Here is a 23,297-nt window from a genome sequence, read left to right on the forward strand (position 1 = left end):
TCATTTTTCTTCATCCATCCAGGTTTTTACTTGATTCCATCTGTGTCCTGTTTGAGATCTGCATCCCATTTCTTTTCCTGAAATACACAACTGCTTATCTTCCAAGATACAACAGCAAATTTCACTTAGTGTATCTGACATCATTTTGCAAGGATTCAGTATAATTGGTTTCTCCCCTTTCCCCAGAACCCAAGCTAACTGTAAAGGGTAACAACTGAGTAAGGCAGTAAACCAAGGTATATTTTCACCTTTAATCAATACTGATTACACAACTGAAGTTAGAAAATACATCTTTCTAAAATAACTAAATACATCTTTCTCTATGTAGAGTTTCCCATTCATGGTGAATTGTCCTTTTCTTCAAACAATTGTCTGATATTCCAGGCAGCTCTCTTGGGCTGAATCCCAGTTCCCAGAGAACACTGCTGTTTTAAATAGCTGCAAATAGGTTCTTAGTACTCATTTTGTAATAAGTTCTAAAAAATTTTTCTTCTAAATGTTCCCAAATAAAAGCATCCTCTGAAGCATAATCAACTTCTAATGAAGATACAAAAGGAAGTCAAGACTTGATAGCAATATAGCTCAATGATAGTTTTCCTCTTTTGTATGATTTTTGTACTTCTGCCCAACTCAATAAAAGCACATTTACTTCCAGATAAAAGAGATTATCAATAACAGAATCCCTGTGGACTTCTTATAAAGTCTTTTCCTATTACTAAGAGTGCTTCCCTTCAAGTAGTCATTTTCATCTGTGAACAGCAAACCTTCCTTAGCTGCCTTACAGAGAGAACACTGCTGTTGCCCTCACGCTTGCCAGTAGTTACTACATGCTGATACCCAACACTATCTTAGTTACCAGGTTTGTCTGCCACAACAGGAAACAACAGGAAACCCTGCCTCAGCTACTGTTCAAATGATAATGCTGTGGAAGAGAGAATTTGCCTTATCTCTGAATAGGGAACACAAAAATCTTCTGATAAGAAAGCTAGGAATTGTAACCAAGAATAACTGCTGCTGTTCTCCTGTCTCTTCAAAACACTTCTTCCTTTAGTTTGGGCTGAAGTGGGACTCAGGTCCAGCTAACAGTCTCTCTCCAATTTAATGGACTAATTTCTTTTTTTCATAAGTTAATACCTTATTTGAAACGCCAACAAAAGCCAGCAGTTGAAAAGAGACTGCTGGTGGATTTCTCTGCTAAAGCTGCAGAACATTCCCCTCAGACTTCCTTTTCTTTTGGCACAAGTACCTGTGTTCGCAGAAACTGCACTTCTTCTGTCAGCAGCTGCTTCTCTTTGAAGAGCTGATTCTGTTTGTTGAGGAGCTCCACGAGCTGCTGGGCAGTGGCCTGGCAGTGCTTGTCCAACTGGTGCAACCTGGAGAAAGAGATGAAAGGATTGCACTGTGCCTGAAGTGGGAGTGCGCTGCAGGGCTCAGACATTTGCACTGCAGGTGAAGCTCCCAGGTGACAGAGCGCTGTGTGGCATTGCGCTGGGACTGAAGTATTGCTCCCAGGGTGGGCATGCGGTGCATTTTGACTTGATGCTTTCAACAAGCATTTCTACATGCCTGCCCTTCTCATGACAGGACAGCAAGTCAGTGTCACAACATCAGTAAAGGCCCCAGGGCTGTATCCCAACATCTGCAGCTATGCAAGCTGTGCCTTAAGCTATGCCTTGCTCTTCTCCAGCATAGATCAGGTGATCTCCAGCAGAGAGGCAGGGATTTCTCTGGAAAGACACAAAGAGTCCAAGGGTCCCGCTTTGTGACACTGCTATACAGAGGGCAGCTGCACCTTTTCCTTTTAATCCCCAACCCCAGACATCTCCAGTGACTGCTTAGCACTCTGAATGCCACTGTGAACATTTTTAAGTTTGCCTGGATCTGTAGCAAGGGAAGTAAATGGAAATAAACTGGAAAATGCTTTCACATTAAATGCATTTCATCCATTCTTTAAGTGGAAACACCTTTAACTAGAAGACCTCACAGTTATCTTTGAATCTTTGTAAATATCAGAATCTAGAGAAAAATGTGCTTGGGAAGCAGGAAACAACTTGCTTTTTGTTATGGCTAGTTCTAGATCCAAACTTTCCACTTGTTTTTTTTGAAAGGATTTCTTGCTCAACATATTGAAATACAGCTTTCACTAAACAAGGTGCATGCTGCATCTCTCGTACGGTCTCTGTTTTTAATGGAATTAGTTATATGCTCACAATAAGGCATATGATTTTCAGAATTTTTTACTTTCAACTCCATGTGGTAGCTTAGACTTGTACAGCTGTCATAACTCAGCTAAGATAATTGCTCTGAATATTCACATTCTTAACCAGGATTGTTCAAATGCTTGCATTAGTAAACACCTCCAAATTTCTTGACAGTGAAATCTCAAAATTTATATCAAAAACAGCATTTAGTGGTCTGTATCTGTCAGCCACTTTCTTTGAAGTCAAATTACAAGAATCCTACAGTGAACACTCTGAGTGGATATACTTCATCCTGCCCTGTTACTCCGCTAATACATATTGCAGAGGGGGATGTGGGGAGCTGCAGGACCATCTCCTGGGGATCAGAACAAAAAAAAAAACTGCAGCAGGGCTGCAGACAGTGACAGCAGGTTTGTAAATATCCAATGAAGTAAACAAAAAGACCACTTTAATAGCACAGAATATTCTGTTAAATACATACACACTGTGCGTTCAGTTTCATGTTCCCTATTACTTTCTAAACTGTAGCACATAGATACATGGGCTGTTCATGCTTGATTTCTTTACTGAGTGTGAATTCAGGGGCATGGAACTCCCAAAAAAAAAACAACAAAAAACCCAACCCGAAACAAAATTTTCTCATACAAAATGCCCTTGCACATTTTTTTGTTGTTCTGTTTTTAAAGATACTTGCACCTACAGAGCATCAGGTCACTCCCACTGAGTGCAAGGACAACTGCACTGTTTGTTGGAGGCAGTGTATCAGTTTCAGACTGGAGAGCTGAGTTCTGCTTATGATTTTGCCATTGATTTCCTTTAACTTGACATTTTGCAACCTTATCACACTTCTTTATTTGTAATAAAGGCATCTTCCAGTCCTTTATTTATAGAGCACCTACTACTTTATAACAGTACTTGTAGGTAAGTGTAACTGGAATGTGCTGCCTTCAGGCAACCAAAAAAACCTCCAGTGCCACCCTACTTAGGTAGAGCCTCAAGGCTAAGAGATCCTCTGTGTGCACGGTCACCTCAGATAGTACAAAAGTCCCATTCAACAACGACCAACTACAGTCTGGACTCAAGCCATTAAAATGCAAGTTTCTGCTGAGTTCCTCATTACATTAGTACCTTTCCCACGATGCTAGCATTTCAGTCTGTTCTAAGGGTCTTTGAGAGACCACCTTACACAACATTTCTGGCACTGCAACTAAAGACACAGTTAAGTGCACAAACCTCTCATCAGCATTTCTGCAGCAAAACGACCAATGTACCCTGCATGCAAAGGAATCTCCACTGAAGGAGCCCACAAGGAAAGGACCTTCCCTCTTCCCTTGTGAGTAGAAGGCTCCAGCTGAAGAGACCACTTCAGTGCAAGGAACCACCTCCAGTTCTGGCACACAGACTGAAGTATTTTCCAGCTCATAGAAATTATATCAAAACTACACTTTCTACTAGATACTCAAAGGCAGCCCATGCAAACCACAAAAACATCTCTGGATATGGGTCTTAAGTGCTCTCCATTGTAAAGCTCTGTATCCTACCATATCCTGTAATGGGTACTTTGAATTAACTTTTGTAAATACAGAATTCTCTAGCATGTTTCATAACTTTATCATGTTACATCAGTCTTGCCCCCTAAACAGAGGTAGAAAATGAAGCAGGCGCTGAACTGGGCTTAGCTGACAGACCAAACCTTTACTTGTATCACCTGTAGCCAGCTCCAGATACAGGGTTAATAATGTTCCTTCCTACAGCTCAGGGTCATGACAACGAGGGAGTAGATCTCATCAGTGCACATCTCAGTCTATTAATTCCCAAATTCTGTCTACCATTCTGCTCTCCCAAAATTGCTGCCAAGCTGGCCCTTGCTCTGCACGCTGGGACGACCAGCCTGCTCCGGTGCAGTCAGCTCCCGAGGACAGGCTCTGGGCCCTCTCACAGTGTCTGCTATTACGTGTGACATGTGCAGCACAGCCACACATTCCCATATGCATTGTATCTGGCCTGCCTGCTGATCTCGTAAATGATTCAAGATGAGAAATGAACAGCTCCACCCACATTCACTGTACTTCCCATATGTTACAACTGCACATCGATGCCTGCCATCATTTTTACAACTGGGTGACAGAACCTTCTGCACATTTTGCTAATACGAGTGAGTGAGGTTGTGCAGTCACCACATTCACTTCGGCAACACCATCGACTGAGCAAACATGCACCGTGTCCTGAGCGTGAGTGGCCACTGCACAATGGCCCACACATTTCCCAGTGAGTTCATTTTCCCACTGGAGCATGAAGAGCTCCCCACTTGGGATGTCAGTGGCTGCTGCTGCTCTGTGGCCTGGAAGCACTGAAGAGTGGGACCTTATCCCACAGTCTGCCATGCTGTTTCAAGGCACAAGGTTCAGAAACATGTTATATTTGGACTGCTTACAGGACAACTTTACACCAATGAGTAGTTTCCATGTAGTCGCAATGTCCTTAAAGTATTTTTCCACTCAAACTGAGTCAGCCTAAACCAGAATTCCCGTTTCTATACAGATGCAGGGGACAGACAGTTTTGCACAGAGCATTGTTCCACTGGAGAGCAAAGCAGAGGCATCACAAGCCACAGCAAGCACTTCATGGTGAGCATTTTGTTCTGATCCTGAACACCTGAGCTTGAGAGCAGCTCTGTCAGAAGGGCTCTGGGCTACCTTACCAACTTTGTGCAGATCATGCTACAGCCCACAGAAAGGCTCATCTCTCACTGCACAGAAACTGAACTTGGATCTTAGTAGGCAGTCCTGGGGTGAAATAGAAAGGACAGGTGCATTTTGATACATTACAGGTAGGAGCAGACAGCCAGAAACTCCATGTACACAGAATGCAGAGCAGATCTAAGGCACCACGGTGAATTCTGCCCAGAGGAATTAACTGCACAAAGCTGGGCTAGTGCCATGTGCCCTACAGACAGGAGTAACAGCTTCCTTTTCTACAGCCCCAGCACCGATCCTGGGGCACCTGCCAGGCCCCAGCGTGGACGCTATGAGCCCCTGCCCCAGGGAAGTCACAGGCCCATTAATCCACAGGCATCTGTGAGCCATGTGGGAGAGCCGGTTCCACAGGGGCCGGTGGGGCCTGTCAGCCCTCCTCCAGGTTGTAGGGCTGACATGGAAGAAATTAACATGCTGGGATTGGTGGGCAGCACTCGTCCATCCAGGAGTGGGGATCAGTCCTTGACAACGCAGAGGCATTAAAAGGTTATTTACTCTTTCGGCACAGTTGGGGAACTAACGTAAAATGCCTTCCCTCTACTCTGCTGAGCAGAATCTGCTGAAATGGAGCAACTGGATTGCAGCAACCTGCAGCAGCTAAATCACCAAATCCAATAACCACGCTGCATTTACTGGCACACATCTTAATTAGATTTTAATACAAGTAATCTGATAACTACTGCTGGCCAGCCTGTGCGGAGCTGTCAGAGCTGAAAGGGCCGTTACCACCCCGCCAAAACCCCCCATCTGTCGGTTGCTGTGGAAACGGGGCAGCCCATCAGGCCAGGGCTCCCTGTGGCAGGGAAGGGCCCGAGGCCACAAAAAGCCTGAAAAGGGGACAGGCAGCAGCATGGTGCAGCATGCCGTCTGCAACACCTCCCCTACCGGGAGGCTGGAGCGCCAAGTGGGAGCGTCTTGGTGCCCACGTGCCTGGGGATGGACCTGGCAATCAGGTGCTGCTTCTGGTGACCAGGGGAAAGATGGGAGCAAAGGCACAAACCCCAGGATCCTGCACAGATGCCGCTGAAGGAGGCTCTGCCCCAGAAGGAAGGCGATGGCAGACCTGGTGGTTGTCCATTTGTGTAGTGTATGCCAGCCTTAAAAACAAACAGGTTACAACAAGAGGGAACAAGCCAGTTAGGAAAGACAACAAAACTTAGCACTTTCCTTCAACAAGCTTTCATCTCTATTAGCATTGACTTAGGGCATCTTGCCTATTTGCTAATTTGCTATTGTACTGAAATGGTAGGAAGTAGTTAAGGTAGGGTACTTCACAGATAGCTGTACAACAACACATTTTAGGAGGTTGGCTTGTATATTCAAATAGAGGGTTAGGAAACACCAGAGCAAAAACCCTCTGTGCAGCCTCTTCTGGCCCTGGCTCCCACCTCCACAGCAACTCCCCTGCTCTCACCTCTTCCGCAGACAGTTCCCCACCATCACTGCTGAACTGTTTCAGATCATAAGTTCAGACAGTAACTACTCAAACTGTAAACCATAAGTTTTTGTCAAGCCCAATGAAATTACAAAGAACTTAATGTCTTAAAACAAGAAGCACCATACAACCTGAAACACAAATGCTGGTGATCATAGCTTGGCTAAGATAAAGCAGGTACCAGCTAGGGCAAAAAAACTAACCCATATGCATCATTGATCAGACTTGCTTTGTCTGTGAGAGTTACAGGAAACAAGACTTGCTGCGACTTGAAGAGTTCAGGTGTACAGCTTATGGTAAGAGAGGACCAGCCTTCCTCAGCTGCCCAAACTGCTGTCACTCCCATCTTTCTTGCAGGGACATCAGTATGGGCTCCCTCTGCTTTCCAGCTCAGCTCTGCTACTCTTCTATCCTCACTTTTCATAGCAAGAGTGAAGTTGCCCCTTTCATAAAGATAGTAAAATTTATTTTCAGCAACTCTACATGTCTTAAATCAGCTCCACAGACTACTAGGACATTTAAACTAGTTGTAAAAGTTAGTTCTTGCATTACCATCTGCATCATCATTGTGGTTTGCAACACTCACAAATTCACACAGTTTTAAAGAGAAATTAAACAAGAACCTATAAATTTTGAAATGCAAACAAATAGAGAACTATAACTCAAAGCTTCAATATTATCCTATGCTAGTATTTATTTAAGTTGTTGAGGCACAGATCAGGACCTTGTGACATGAACATCTCGAACAATCTCCCTAAATGCTCCCCAAAATTAAGCATTATAGAATCTATCCTTTAAGTGAACCCCATTCTCCCTTCTTGCTTCAAAGGCATAACACTATGATCTAGCTTTGTCATGTTAATTAAAGAAATATATAGAGAAAAAAACTCCTAAAATCCTTGATAACGGTGAATGTCTCAGTTCTGTCACACTTGAAGCTGTGACTTCTAATACAGGGAGATGGTTTAGGACACTTTAACAGATGTTTCTGCGGCATTTACCACCAGACTGAAATCCCTACCAAAATTCTGTTTTCTTCTAAAAGGCCAAAATTGTCGTCTGTTTAGCTGATAAGAAATGCAATCAATACCAATTCTAGTTTAGTAAGGAAAGTACTCGCCTACACTACGAGCTGAACAAACTGACCCAACTCAACTTGAGATTAATATCCCTTGCAGAGTCTGGAATCAAACACTTAAAATGTCCACATTTTACCATGGGTCTCTTGACCCAGACAGTTCTTAGCTAGTTAATCTTTTCTTCTTAATGTGTATTGAGCAATCTCTAAATTCCCCATTATTAAAGACACTCTTAATTACTTCACACACTTCTCAAAAACCAAGTGCGTGCCATAACAACAACTGCAAATAAGGTCTAATTAAAAGTTCACATAGGAACAGTAGCTTCCATTTTTTTTGAGATACCATCACTGACTACTGGAAAATATCTTCACTTTCAGAGCTGGTCCAACAGGTTAAACAAACAGATCATGTAGGAAACCTGAGTCTGGGTCTATTCTTGGGCTTCCAGTAGCTCATGTCTGAAGTGCTGAAGAGAATATTAACAGCCTACTCTTCAGTAGGGGGTGTTGCAGCTGGGCTGAGCTGATATGACAGTCACTTCTAGCCCACCTGGGCTTGGAAGGAAAGAAACCATTCAAGAGAATGGACAGGGTGTTGTAAAAGATATGGATGAAATGTTTATTAATATCTGTGTCTGAGTCCCTAGGCTAAAGAAGTTTTTCTTCCTTTACAAGAATTCAAAATTCTATCACCCATGATAACGATACAAACTCTGGATCAGCTTTGTTCTAGAAAAGAACAGTTCCTATTAATAGTTTTTGCTTACTGCTGAAAAAATGTTTACATAATAATACTCCAAATTATTCAGGCTATTAAATTAGAATGCCGTAAAACATCTTAAGAGAAAAAAGGGGAGCAGAGCTGGAAGCAGACAATGTTATAGGAATACAATGAATCTTACAGTCAGGTTCTGTTTGTAAAATATTCACCTTCCAATTTTGTTGTGTGCTGTACAGAACAGATTTTACACAACTTCCCAATCAGGAAACAGTGCCTTAGTAATGATGATAATGAGACCTCAACCTTAGCAAGCCTTCAAAAGCGACTGCTAATGTTCAGAAGGATCATTCTATAAGGTACATATGTACATTACTGACATATTTTTTTTCTGTACTTGTGTTACTAGTTTTAACACTTTTTTTGTTTTACTTGTTAGAATGCATGCTCCATTTTCCCCACAGCTTACTGTTCACTCTTATTTCAGACAAACTTGAACCTTTGCAGGTTGCTAGCTGGTGTCCACACAAAACAATCCTGATATCCAAGTCAGGGAGATGGAGAATTTTTTAATGCAATCTGCCAAATCTGAACTCTTTCCTTCAGAAACACTTTGCCTTTAAAAAGAAATACCCAGCATGAACCTCATCAGAAGCGACATGTAACAGACAGTACATGTGGTGTTTGGGCAGACGACAGAGAATTCAAAAAAAGTCTTTACTTTTCTATCCCATGGCATGTGCACAATGTGCATGTGGCCCAAGCTGACATCAGGCATTTGAAGCAAAAAAGCTGATAAAAGCATCAGCTTCAGTTAATTTACTTTTTCAGACACTGTCTTAATTAAAAAAATACTACTGCTAGAAAGGGTAGTGCAGCTGAGCTACAACTGCTTCAGTTGTTTCTGACAGTTGCAATTACAGGCTAGCAGCACAGCTTTGAGTTCAGTCCTGCTGTCCTCACTGAGTCCAAACTAGCTGCTGTCAGCAAGGACTGCAGGCACCGTATTACAGAGAGCATAAAGCTTCTGCATTCAATGCCATTACCACCTATGTTGGAAAGGTAAAATGTTTCTCACCAATGGCCTTTAAATGAGAGCTCAATAGTGCCAGGTGTAGTCCTTCTGATCCCATTATCTGCAAGGGAGCCTTCCCAATTTAATACTTACATATCACCGCCCTTCAAAATGCTCTTCAACATAAAAAAAAACAAGGCTGTTATCCTGAATAGTAAGACTGCTATGAAAATACCAGTGTTAAGCATCTTTGCAGGCATCATCCATTAGCTCCTCTGATTAAGTCCCATCACCTTTATTAGCACCTCTGATGTGCAAAATATGCCCCTCTTCCAGTATCATTGCAAATGTGTGATTTTGCCTACAAGCTCTGGAGGACTAAACACATTTGCTTACTTTTAGGGCTCACACAAGGTTATCATGGTTTTCAAAAAGTAGTGAAATTATTGAGAGGATGAAGATGACTTCAGTGTAACAGAGATCATTTGTCTGTGCAGCATACGCAGATACACAACTTTCATACACGACCATTGCTCTCTCCACACAGACCACAATGCTTCCATTTGTGAACTTCTCCCAAGCCTAACTTATTCCCTCCCCTCACATACAGCTCTATCACACATCTATTCTCAAAGTCTATTGCATTTTGGAAAGAAAAAGAAAAAAGGAGTACTGGGGAACATACCGAGTGAATATACGGATAGGATAATGGGAAGCAGGTGAATGTCAATAGATCAGTTGAACAAAGAAGTCCAGGACGTGCATGGGATGTGGAGAAGAGCTGTGCATAGGTTTACCCAAGGAACTTTTCGGCTTTTACTTCCCATTAGCACTGGTTGGGCAGACAAGCATGATTCTACCTTTCCTGAACTGCTGCTGTCATGCAGCGCAGCCCTTTGGACAAGTGCCTATCTCCCTGGCTCCTCTGGTATGCCATAAAGCTTCGGTAGAGACTGAAGCATCTGTAGATTTCTGTACAGAATTCTGTAGAGACAGCATCAAGAAAACACTAGGTGAGGAATGTCACACTGAACACCAAAAGCAGGGGAGATAGCGTGGGTTACAGAAACAGGTTTTCCATTGGAAACAGCAGAGAAGAAAGCAGTTTCGTTGTGAGAAACCAGAAGTCAGAAAACTAGGAAAAAAAAGAAAAAAAAAGCTGAATGGTCTGAGCAGTATCGTCAGGTGATCTCCATGAGGCTCAGCTCTTGTGAATGCAGAGTCCACACGATCTTTTGCCGTAAACTTTATTAAAAACACAGTGAATTTGCATGTGAAATATGTGAATATGGCAATTCTTTAGAAGCACTGAAGGAAAACAGGGAAGCATTTCAGAGAAACACATCTTAAAAATGATTCTCTGTAAGAGTGACTATTTCCTTATGTGCATATATTAGTTCAATTTTGGTCTAAATTTACTGCATCAAGCCTGAAGCCTGAACTCAATCTTTGCTACAAAAAAAGGTTTTATTCCTGCTTTAGTGGAAAAAGTCATTACAGTTATCTTCAGTATAACCATTAGCACTTCCACAACAAGCAATATGACTGCAACCCAACAGTTTGGAGAAGAATAACACACTCAGATCACAGCCAGTGGGAAGGGTCCTTTATGCCCTTTAGGTGACAGCACCTAAGGTCATGGATGAGAATAGCCAATCCAGTGCCTCTCCAACAGTGGCACAAGGCTGTTGGAAGTATTAGGCAATCTGAGCACAAATGTGCCTCCAGCCTGGCTCTCCTGTGTCTTGGCTTGGCAAGTCAGTGAGCAGGCACCGGACCCTGCACAGGCATCCCACTGCGGTAAGACTACTGGCATTTTCCAGCAGAAAAATTCATTCTGTCCAGAATATGCATGTACATACACTTCTGTTTTCCATGGAATTTCAGTTATTGTCAAAAACTCCAATAAAGCTATTAGTCTTTTCTTCACTACAAGTTACAATGTGTATTAATCATTTTCTTGATGCATCTTCGATATAAATACAGGAAGAGTACCTTTCCATTTAAATTGTTAGGTAAGTTTGCTTTTCTCCTATTTTCTCACTGCCTCGTGAGGTTGTGGTTGTCCCCTCCCTGGAAGCATTCAAGGCCAGGCAGGGCTTTAAGCAACCTGGTGTAGAGGGATGTGTCCCTGCCTATAGCAGGGGGGCTGGAACTAAATGATCTTAGAGGTCCCTTCCAACCCAAACCATTCTATGATTCTGTATTCCCTGTATTCTATTCTTTCAATGGTGAGTGACAGTAAAGCTTTATGAAACAAGAGTTTGAAAAAGAAAGCTCAGAAGTCCTGACTTTCTTTTGGGAGCTGATAACTCACATAAGTAATTGAACAATTAAGTGCCTGAAATCACCAGTAGAAAATAAAGAAAATAAAGGTGTGCCTGTATATTTAAAAAGACAACCATGGTTTTTGTTCTTTTAAGTAGGGATACAGATAAAGACATTCACAAAATGGGAAGCAAGAGATCCACCTAATACTAATCAATTACTTGCCTTCTAGTCTTGGCAACCTCTGATGCTATAGCATAACTATATTGTTATTCACAATTCATTATTGAGTGATCTACACAGACGAATGCAGATTTCTAAATGAAAATACCCTTTTGGTAATGCACACTGCTATGTTAGTGAACTCGCATGCTACCAGCACAAAACCCAGCCAGGATTTCTGGAAGACTGCAAGTTCAGCAGAGGACACAGGAGCAGCACAGGCCCCCATGGGCTCTCACCGGCCCGGCCCCATTCCTCCTCAGCAGCCACCAGACGGCTGCCTAAAGCCCTCCAGAGAGGTGCTGGTGGTCCTGGCACGGCTCTGGGCGGACAACTGCCCACCTCACACCTGGCCCAGCCATGGCGAGGTGACGAACAGGCTGACAGAGCCAACCCAAGCCTCGCTCCCCGGGGAGGCTGCTTTTCATCAGCGCTGAGCAACATATGTGGGCTCAAGCAGGGGGGCACGAAGGCGGCTCAGGAAAAAGTGTGCACTGCTGTAACTAAACTGCAGATTAAGCTGAAGGCTGCTGTTTCCTAAGCTCCAGATAAGGACCCTTCTGGACAGTAAGAAAAAAAAAAAAAAGAGCAGTAATTATAGTTTTACTTCTAAATTGTTGTTAATTTGGACTATATTAGAAAAGCATTTGTCTCAGATTAAGATAATATATTTTTCAGCAAGTATCCTCAGTAGGGCAGATGCTTCTGCAGTTAATGACTTGTTTCTAATGTCTTTGAAACATAACATTGCCTGCTCAGCATGTATTTACCTATGACTGAATATCTAGGTGTCCCTCATGTTATCTCTTCACATAAAAATCATGGTATGGAATGATAATGTACTTAAAGTCTCTTCAAATAAAATAATCCTAATTTAATTGAACTCTATTATTGTAGCATCAGATTTTTACATTTCCTTTGAAAGAAATGGCATGGGGGAGATAAAACTGCACTGACAGGTGTAGCAAGCGGCAAGATTTCATTGACATCTATAGAGTAGTCTAACATTCTATTGTATGACAAAAGAGAAACGAATAAAACCTATTTCTGTTACAGATCTAGATACAAAAGCCTTCCTTCCAATCCAGAATAACTCCTGTGAGCTGCAATGTGAACTACTGAGACTCCCATAAAGCACAGAAAAGCCCACTGGGAGTCCAATCCTGTGTTAATGAAAACAAAAGGAATTTTGCCTTTAATAGGAGCAGGCCCCTTGTTTGCATAAAGAGCAACTTGTCAAACAGAATACGAGTGCCAAGCTGGTACATTACAGCCACCAGCACAATAGCCCCAATCTTGTTTTTAACTAAATAAATCCCAGAGAGAGCAGTTCCCCCTCAAAATCTGGGCATCAGCTACAAATTAAATGAATCGGTATCTCAAAGTGTTCACGAAGGATGCGGGAAATCTGCAGAAGGGCACGAGCCTCTCATTTCAAGCAGAAGGAAACTGCATGCTTTCATTATAAAATACAAGAGCGTGAACAAAAACCCTTAACACAATAGTTCTTTCAGGTAGAAAGTTCAGAATTAGATCTGCAAGTTTCCTGCATGTTAAAAGAGGAGCACAGAATAACGACATAAAAATCCTTCACGAAAAACCAACAAGCAAGGATGAAGCAGTACCCGCCTGGGGGCCAATTGCCTCTCCAGCAGCGGTAAGGCTGTTACTAGGCTTGCAGTACCATTTGTTCCATTACACAATCTCCTGAAGCCTTTTACAGAGAGCTAAAACAACTGCCTGTACCAACACGACACATGGCTTTCCATCCCGACTCTTTGCTAATCCAGACGCTCCAACCATCTTTCTTTAAGATGCCATATGGTTGGCAGAAGCCTGTAGATCTAGCAGCACATCTGCTTGTATGTTACTTCTCCCCTCCAACTCCCCCCTCCACACCACAGAAGAGAGAGCAAATAATTATTTAACATGTAACCAGTTTAACTGTATTTAAAGAGGACAGGAATTATTATTTAGCTCTAGATATTTCAAACAATATAGATTGTTGCAGAAGGACATTTGCCTATCAGTGATCTGACAAATACAGAGAAGCAAAACAAAGGAATGAAAGGCACATGGGCAGAATGACTGCCACATTTGAATTATTTAAATGACTGCCATTTCAGACCTTATGCCCTAAGATTTATTTCCTGCATTGCTGAGCCACTGAAGAAAGGATTGAATTTTCTCTCTGCTTTTGTCAGAGGTGACTCAGACAAGCAGACTAGAAAACTGTAATATACTGAACCGTGCTTTGTTAAGCAAGCAGAGTGAGTCTGTATGCTAATGACTCTGCAGGAATACACTGACACACTGATTTTTTTTGGTGTGATGAGCAAAGATTATTGACACTGTTGAAATCCTGGTTACACTGGCATGCAGGCATCCAGGTTGTCTCTTTCGAATCCAGACGCTAGTAAGACAGGCTGCAAAAATAATTTTGTTTGTGATGAGCTATCATTTGACCATTTATGACATAATTGACTATAACAGAAAAGAAAATATACACTTTGGGGCTGGAATTAAAAAAAAACAATAACACCTACAAAACAGAAATTATAAATAAACGTGCCAATAAAACTCTCATCAACCACTGAGATTGAATAGTGATCTCAGTTAATACAGGACAGGCAGAGATGGAAATGTGTAAGGACAGACGGCACTTAGCAATTCTGTCTGCTGAGGATTTGCAGCACCTTTTGTTCAGAAACACTATTTCCTCATTCAACTTTTCATGCATAAGTAAAATAAGACATCAAAGAGATAAAAGATAACAGTTCTACCTCAAATGCTGCTCACATGTATTGTTCACGTGATTATCCACACAGAGAGACGAAGTACACAGCATAAGGAACACAAAGCACATGTGTATATTTTAGCGTTTTGCTAAAATAGAAACTATGTATGGATTTGCTCCCACTAGTCTCCCCTTATCAACTCCCCATTATACTGAGCACAGAGCATCTCACTGCCTGAACAGAGACAGCTTTCCTTACAACACGAGAACACTTGTGTTTGACCACATAACGTTAGAAATAAATGAAAGAAGGAGAGGCAAGGGCCCACCCTCACAGAAAAGTCCGAAAGAGTATTTCTGAGGACATAACACTCAACTTCTACGCTATTTATTGTACGGTTCGTATTTATTCTCCTTTTTTCCTGTGTCTCAAGGTAATTTTACATTTCATCAAATCTGCCTTGAATAGTTTACTTTAAAAAAAAAAAAGCACAACAAAAACAACAAAACAAAACACAAAGGACACCTTCTGCTCCCATAATTCTATTATTTTCCTTTTTCCTTGAGAAAAAGATGACAGAAGTTCAAAACACACTTGAAATTCAAACTCTAAATTGTGGCAATGTATTCAATGATGCAGCAATTTAGCTCAGTTAAGATGTCATAAGGGTTAGTTTACTGCCCATAATAAATAACTGTAATAAGAAATGTTCATAAATAACTACAACTTAACATTATAATACTCTCCAGAATTTAGAAATTATGGAACTACTTAAATGTCAAAAAACACCCAAAACCAAACACACACAACACACACAAAACCCCACAAAATCTGGAAAAAAACCAAGTCCAATCTTCAAGCCTCTTAGATGAACATCTTTCCAACCTAGTTTGTTTAGCACACATTCCTGACCATTAATCGCTTTTTATTTCAGATCTTAAGGACCAGGCAGAGCCATCTGCACCACCCTTCTTTGAGGACTCTGGGAGATGTCAGAGAAAATTTCGTCCCAAACAAAATGTATCCATTAACATCCCTTATTTCCCCTAGCGAAAGGCTGCAGACAAATTTTCCTCTGTATTTTCCTGAAAGATTCTCAGTAAACCAGTCAGTACTTAGTAGCTCAAAATACCTATTTTTCTCTACTTGGTTGCTTTGAATACCAAAGGAATAATCAAACCAGCAGGATCTCCTCTGAACTGACAGACAAAACCCATCATCTCTAACCAAGTTCAGCATCTCTCTGAACATCAGCTGTGACAGAAGCTCCAGAAGATGCTGTGCTTGGAGCACTGTCACATAGATTCTCACATCCCATTCCAGTCCCTCACCGGAGAGTTTCAGTACATCCTCCCTTCGCTAAAAGCCCATATAAACATCTGAAACTGAATTTCAGAAACAACAGGACTGGCCAAGAGTGGTCCCCTGGATTACGCTTTGGATGAAATATATCATGCTTTGGATTAAATATTTCAGAATTTATGGATTACAGTGGGCATTACTCATGACCACTGCAATAGGAGGCAAAGCATGTAATTTAGATATTGGCAGGAGAAGGAAAGTGAACTTTGTATACCTGCTATATCTTCTTGTTTCAGAACAGGTGAATGAAAAGAAACCATGGGCATCTTCGCCAAAACTCACTGCATACTGACCATTACAGAAAGAATGTAAATGCTTTTCTGTGATACATTCTTTCTCTTGACAAATAGTGGGAAATTATGAAAGTGCAGTGTCTGTCACGACTTCTCTGTTTCTGGAGACTAACTACACTGCTTCATAAAATGCTCACCCTCAGTGATCTCTGGTCAAAAGTGCCAATGAGTTCACTGGATTGCAGTTTGGACCGTTCAAGAAGAACTGGCTCTCTTTAATTTACTAATATCACAATGACATAGCTACAAATGCAAAGCAAGGTGTTTGCTTATTTGTTTGGTTTTGAAGAAAAGACAGTTCTTATTGCATGGAATACTCAAGATCATAGAAATACTTTTAATGCTTGAGATATTCATACTCTAGGTAAACCTGAAACGTCTGATATCATTAAAGTAATGATTGTAAATCATCTACTCAGTTCCATTAGGCACTGCACTAATTTGAAGAAATAACACAATATCCCTCTTTCCTCGAGACAAAGAAAAACAGGGGATTGAAAGCAAAGTCCTTTTAATTTGAAAAGTCCTGCATAAGGAAGTGCAGATGTTAGCAAGGGAATGAGGTTTTTTCCCTTAACACACCCATTAACAAAACAGAAAGCATAGAGCCACTACAGCAAAAAAATGACAACACTTCTAACTGACATCTTTTGTTTCACAATTCCTGTTTTGGTATCATTTCTAGATGGGATAGTGACTGCGTATTTAATTTCAAGAATACAGTAAAAAAACGTATCTCGCAGAAATTAAGTATTCAATAAGGCACCTGAAAGACTTCCACTAACATTTCCTCATGCTATTCAAACTATTTCAATGCAAGATTAAAGAAAATAGAGAAATTACAAAAATATTAAAGAATATTTTTCATTTTCAGATCTGCAGTACTGAAATTCCAAATTTCTGCAGTTCTCAGCTCTGGAAACACCCTTCCCCTCATCCTACACACACAGACCGTGCCAGTGTTCAGCCTCCCCGTTTTGTAACATCAAAAGTGCATGAACAATACACTCTCCTGTGAATTATTACTTATTCAATAATGACATGCATCTTATATATGCACAACTTAATATATTCGTCTATTATGATCTATCACTGAACGGTGCACATCCACTTACTCCAGCAACATTCTACAACATTTTGAGTTCTGAAATTTTACGTGCATTGTGATGTCTCCACCACCATCACAGCACTCTTATGACAAAAATTAATATGGATAAGATAATTAAGATAGCCTTCTAAAATTAAACTCTGATCTGAAAGGTACATTCGAACATTTGGGGACCTCTCTTCAGATGCTGACAGCAAGACGTGAGCGGATGTAGAGAGAATCTGGATATATGGTTCACATATGGGCCTAACAAAAGCAATCTCTTCATATAAAGAATCTATTTCTCATGCTAAGTCTACCTTGTTTTCTAATGTCATCTGAAAGGAATGTTGGAATCTGGGACAGTTTTCCACATCAGAGTCTGTTATTTAGCTGCCTGATGTCAGAATTATTATCTAATTCCACAAGACTTCTGTAGGTTTTTTGTTGGTTTTTTTTTTTTTTTTACTTGTTTTTGTTCTGTTCTTTTTTTTTTTTTTTTTTTTTTTTTTTTTTTGATTTGTTATGCTTTAAGACAAACAATACTACATCTTCTTAGGAAATATTTTACTTTTTCCTTATTCTTATTTCCTTACACCCAAAGCACTGAAATTATAAAGGTATCCTTAGTGATAGGAGCAACCTTTGCCTTTGACCTCCTTTCCTGTGTGTTTTTTTCTTAAGGTAAGCTTGGACAGCATATTAAATATTGGATTTCCCCTACATTTCCATTTCAGCTAAAATGCAGCTTTCTGAGTAAAATGACCCTTGGGGTTATATGGTATGTGGCTTCACACGAACCTTTACATGACAGAACTAACTTAATAAGGTTTATTTTCCACTTCTTCCTCCTGATTGCTTTTTATCTTCAGCAGGCACATTGGATTCTGCACTGTACAAAGGAGTGCTCAACATGACTGCTCATGTAGCACTGTGTCTGGGACCTATTTATTTGGATGTAGACTCAGATGAAGAACTTGTGCTCAAAAAAATTAAGTACTCAGCAATCTCAAATGATTTTTTTTTTTTTTTTTGCTAACAGTTACAGTATCACAGTTCTAGTGCACTATTGCAAAAATAAAAAACCTTTACTTTTACTTAGTGAAAAATATTCAAGCAAGGAGAATGAAGACAAAAGTTGTTTGGAGCTGCCCAACTATTTTGCAGTTAAGTCACCACTGAAATCACTTAAGTCATCAGAGACAAAGGGGTTTAACAATTTACAGCAAGCTAGGAGTCACAGGTTTCACAGACAGGTCTTCATTTAGTTCCACACATGCCAAAGAAATGAAAAATCCCCTTTTTAATTCAAGGTCCTAATTAGGATGATAACTGGAAGAATTCAGAGCCATCACATTTGAAAATAACAACCTATTTACAATCAACCTGATTTGTAGCATATCATGAGGGATAAAGAGAATTTACACCAGATGACCTACCATACCCAGTTAAGGCTTGAACTTTTCCAAGTTTTGAGGGAGTCCAGGACTTTGGAGGTCTTTTTCAGCCTGTAATTCAAACTTTTTCAAAGATTTTTCAAAGGATAAAAAGGCCTGATTTTTTTTTCCTTTTAACTAAAAGCAGCATCTCTGGTTTCTGAGTACAGGGTTTTGGAAGGAAGAAAACAACACTACAAATAGCAAACAAAGCTTTCTGTTTATGATACTACCATTTCACCCATGAAAAACCCAGTTGTCTTCATCATCATTTCCAAACCATCACATTATTTAAGGCAATGGTGGAATAGGAGGTTGGTCTGCTTCCCACATTTGCAGTTGGCTCAGCTGGAAAGTGAAGAAGGCTATTGCCCCAGGATGAGTGAATAATTTAACCCAACTGCAGTTTCACACAAAATTACTTTCACAACTGGAGGAGGAAAAAAGTAAAAAGCATGGCTAGTCAGACTTAGTGTTAGAGAAGACATGGAAGACGGAGATTTAATTTTATTTCCTAAATAAACTAATAGCATCCACAGTGCTACAGTTAAATCACCATGGTTTTCTGTGCTAAGAGTTTACTGCCACTGCACAAAGTGTCACAAACATTACTTATGTATTACCAAACAATACTGCATCAGTCTGGGTGAGATAAAACTTACACTGGAACAGACGCAGGATGAAATCCCCACATTGTACACTGATACTTAGCAGAGGTCTGTTGCATGCCGAACTGGGTTTGATCTTTAGATCATAAACTCCTGGGGGCACAGATCTTCTTTAATTACATGACTACAAAGCACCATGTGTTTCCATTATGCTATTTAAATAGTAGATTTAATTTGAATTTACATTTATTGATGTAAACATTACTAACTGTAACAGTACCTTCCAATCTGATGCAGAAAGTCACTAATTCAGTCAATAATTCATTAGGGAAAAAAAATCCTTCCCATAAAGATTACAAACATAAGAATTCCCAAATGAAATATTTGAAAAGATGAACAGAAATTAATAGGAGAGAAAAAAATTTAGTAAGACAGACATTTTAACATGATATCTTCATACAAATAACACTAACATGTCAGGTAGCCCTAGTCTGCAGTTATGCTCTAATACTTCTACACTGCATTTATTGCAGGTCTGAATGAATTCAGTTGCTTCCAGCAACCTGCACTGATTATTGGAAGTAGCATGGGAAGGCTCACACTGCAACGCTGCTCAAACACAAGTGAATGCTTCTGTTAATGAATTTAACTGTCAGGACTCTAATCAGTTCTGCTTTTTACCATAATTAATTCTATCTCTGATTTTGTGTAAATAGTCCTGTCATTGAAAACTTTGTTTCGTGTTTCTTCTGTAAATCTGGTGAGGTTCAAGTGGACTAGAAATGTACCGAGTCCACTGACACTTCAGAGGGCAATTAAGCATAAAGCATTTTAACACAACAATTTAAGGTAAGCTTTTCTTTCTATTAACAACACACATCCAAAAATTGCACTAATGCTGCAAAACACTTTAGCAAGGACTTAAATAGTTATTGTTTGGAAGAACCCAGGCAAAAAGTAGAAAAAAAATCACGTACTATAAAGGTAGAATGTATTGTTCAGTTACTGTCACGTTCCCATTAAAAACAACTTTCAAACAGTGGATCTTGTAAATTATATGTAATCAGAACATACAAGCACTAATTTACCAGCCTAAAATTTTGCCAGAATAGATACGATTGAAAATGAAAGCAGACAGCTATGTGAAAAGTAGCAATATTCAGCAAAGATTATACTGCTTTGGACTTCAATTATCACTTTTCATGATATAACTCACAAGGCAGATAAGATAGAAGGAAGTTGCAAGTAGAGATTTTTCCTTTCTGTCTACATCACAAAAGTAATTTTTTCAGATCAAGAAATACTTTTTGATTTTGGACATGACCACCTCTGACCCACTCCTTCCTTTTCCTTGTCCTTATACTACCTTGCAGAGAGAAAGAGTGGAATACATGAACTTCTGGCTGATCTAAAAACACGTGAACAGAAAAAGACTTAATAAAAGCCGATGGCCAAGCAACAACAGATGAATATTTGAAATGTTAGATTTGACCCATTTGCAGAAGTGAAGTTTTCACAGTAGACTGAGATTCACTACAGATAGACTCAACACTGGGAGCATGCTTATATAGGTAAATGATCACCTGGAATAATCTTGGATTTTTGATCACATCACCAATAAATGCACATACATAGGCTAAGGTAGTATAATAAATAAATAAGTTACAGTAAGGACATTAAAAGTGTAAGATTGACAGCCTTCTTGATTCTTTGCACATAGAAAAGAAGACTACAGTACTGTGACTTGTTTTGCTCTTGACCTTGCCCACTCCCTCCTTCTCTAATTCTCATTTGCATACCTAACAAATGAAGGTAATAACCCTACAAAAAACCAGTTTTGTTTAGACATTTGTGGCTTTGAAACACTGAAAAAAATGCAGTGGATCTGTCAGACTCTATGCAAGAATGTGCAAGCCTTCATTATGAACTTACAGAGGCTATCTAAATGATTCTAAGAGAAACTAACAATTTTCAGTATGTAAGCAAAAGTCTTAAGTAAGACATCATTAAGCTGGTGAACATGCATCTTCTGTCAAAAGTTAAACACTCCCCTTTTTCTGCACATGATCAACACAGTTGCATACAAAACTGGGTAAGGAAGCCATATCACTATTTTGAAAGGTAAGCACAGGTCTTAGTAGGACTTTCAAGAATAGCACAATAATATTTACAATATTTTTACAATAAAAGCTATTGCTCCAAGATGGTCTTCGTACGAGGATGTTTACTACAACATCTGGGTAACCTAATAATTGTTCAGAGAAGCTCATAAAACTACTTTATTAGTAAAGCCTGAAAGGAGGTAGGATGGGGAGATGTCATTCCACAAGCATAACACTCTACAGCCTCCTTTTGTTTCTTAATCTTTGTGTTCCTGCAACAACTTTCTCCAGCAGGTATGTTCATAAGGTAAAAGTTGGCTACATTCCCATTCAGCTAGCAGACTCAGGCAGCTCTTATAAATACACCAGCAAGATAAACAAATGCAAAATAAACAATAACCCAGAGTTAACAGCTTTTAGCATCAGATTTCACACACTGCAAGTCTTCATAGCACAGCTTCTGCAATCTAAAAGTGACATCGTTTCTCTGAACATGATTCACAAAGAAAGTACTAAGCATACTACTGTAGTGGAGTCCATGAAGAATCAGAAATGGCAAAGTCTTTTTTTCTTTTAGGCTGAAACATGAGGGTACTAGCTCCGGTGCAGCAGCTGTCTTACCAGCTCCTGGATTAGTTATGGGAGAACTAAACACTGACATGCCCTCTCCCAAACGAAACATCCCTCATTACATTCATATTACTGAACAAAATAAATGTAATATTTCATGATCTTTGAATGTATTTGAATGTAGTGTTTATTATGAGAAATTCCAACATTCCTATAAACATAAGGAGCAATGCAGTATAGGTTCTAGTAATAGTGTATTACATATATTTATGAGAAAACTACTGTGCCAGCTTTTCATGTAGCAGTAGCTTTTGTAATATTACAAAAAGCTTTTTTTCTTTGATACAGTTTGAAAACAGTCCTGGGAAAAAAAAAAAAAAAAAAAAAAAAAAAAAAGAAGAATCTAATGATTTAAAACCTTTTCTCCCTTCTCTGTCCTAACACAGAACACTAAAAAAACACAGCATTTCTGTGGTACTCATCAGCCAAAAGTGTTTTGTTTTTCTTTTTTTTTTTAAAAAAAGAAAGAACCTCCTGCTTGTAACAATTAGACTGTTTTTTAATTGTCCATTAAGATCACTTATCTTTATTTTTTCAAGGTTAGGACAAAAATAGCTTTGTTCACCTTTACCTATGAATTTGTAAGTAGTAGCCCTTGGTAATTAACTTTCAGAATTTGTGGAATTATCTCAAATGCACATCTAGGTTGATCTAGGACAAGATTTCAGTTTCTCCTACAAATGCTCATAAGTGTTTGCCAGTCATATAGATGCAGTGCTGACGAAATACGCTCTTCTCTGAGACAAGAAACGGAGCGCACAGTAATGCAGTGAAAGGAACATAGCACTATCGCAAACAACTGCCTGTTACAATTAGCCTTTTTGGCATGAAACCTGGATTTCTTCATGCTATACTCCAATTCAGAGTTTTCTCCCTTTCGTATTCACTACCAATTTCTCTGAACCCAAAAATGTCGAGAGGTCAGCAATTACACTGTTCACAATAGACCTTAAAAGTAAGAGTGACCCTATGCTATAAATTCATTTTTCTCCTTTGATCATCATTTTATTTGACTGCATTTCAGTAAATTATCCATGTAGTTTTTATTTTGACAGCTCTCTTTACAGCAGTAAAACAAAATGTGTGCATTGCAAATGGCAAAGATTCAAATTTCAGCTATGTTTATCCAAAATAGCACTGAACTGCTTCTGTACTTATGCTATACTGCCTACAGCCTTACGGAAGGGGAGACAGATGGGATGAATTTAGCAGGGAAACAGCTGTGGCTTGAAGAAGAGACAAGCAAAAGTTTTGCTATCAGGCTTCATTATGTATCAAGGTACCAGTAAAATGTGTATCCGTAAGGCAGCCAAAAAAGTGTTTTTCTTTTGACTAGTGATAATTA

The 23,297-nt window shown here is 39.8% G+C and overlaps 1 protein-coding gene across 1 annotated transcript in view; it reads right to left on the reverse strand.

Moving 5' to 3' along the window:
- SDCCAG8 (SHH signaling and ciliogenesis regulator SDCCAG8) overlaps positions 1-23,297 on the reverse strand; it is a gene marked incomplete at both ends in the record, with an annotated part of 96,661 nt that continues 73,364 nt past the window's right edge. Inside the window, 2 exons of the mRNA XM_079550591.1 lie at positions 1-90; positions 1,247-1,373. Coding sequence (XP_079406717.1) covers positions 1-90; positions 1,247-1,373 — 217 coding nt within the window. The remainder of the gene's footprint in view (positions 91-1,246; positions 1,374-23,297) is intronic.

The sequence above is a fragment of the Tetrao urogallus genome (genome assembly GCF_951394365.1).
Source record: "Tetrao urogallus genome assembly, chromosome: 2".
Taxonomy (NCBI): domain Eukaryota; kingdom Metazoa; phylum Chordata; class Aves; order Galliformes; family Phasianidae; genus Tetrao; species Tetrao urogallus.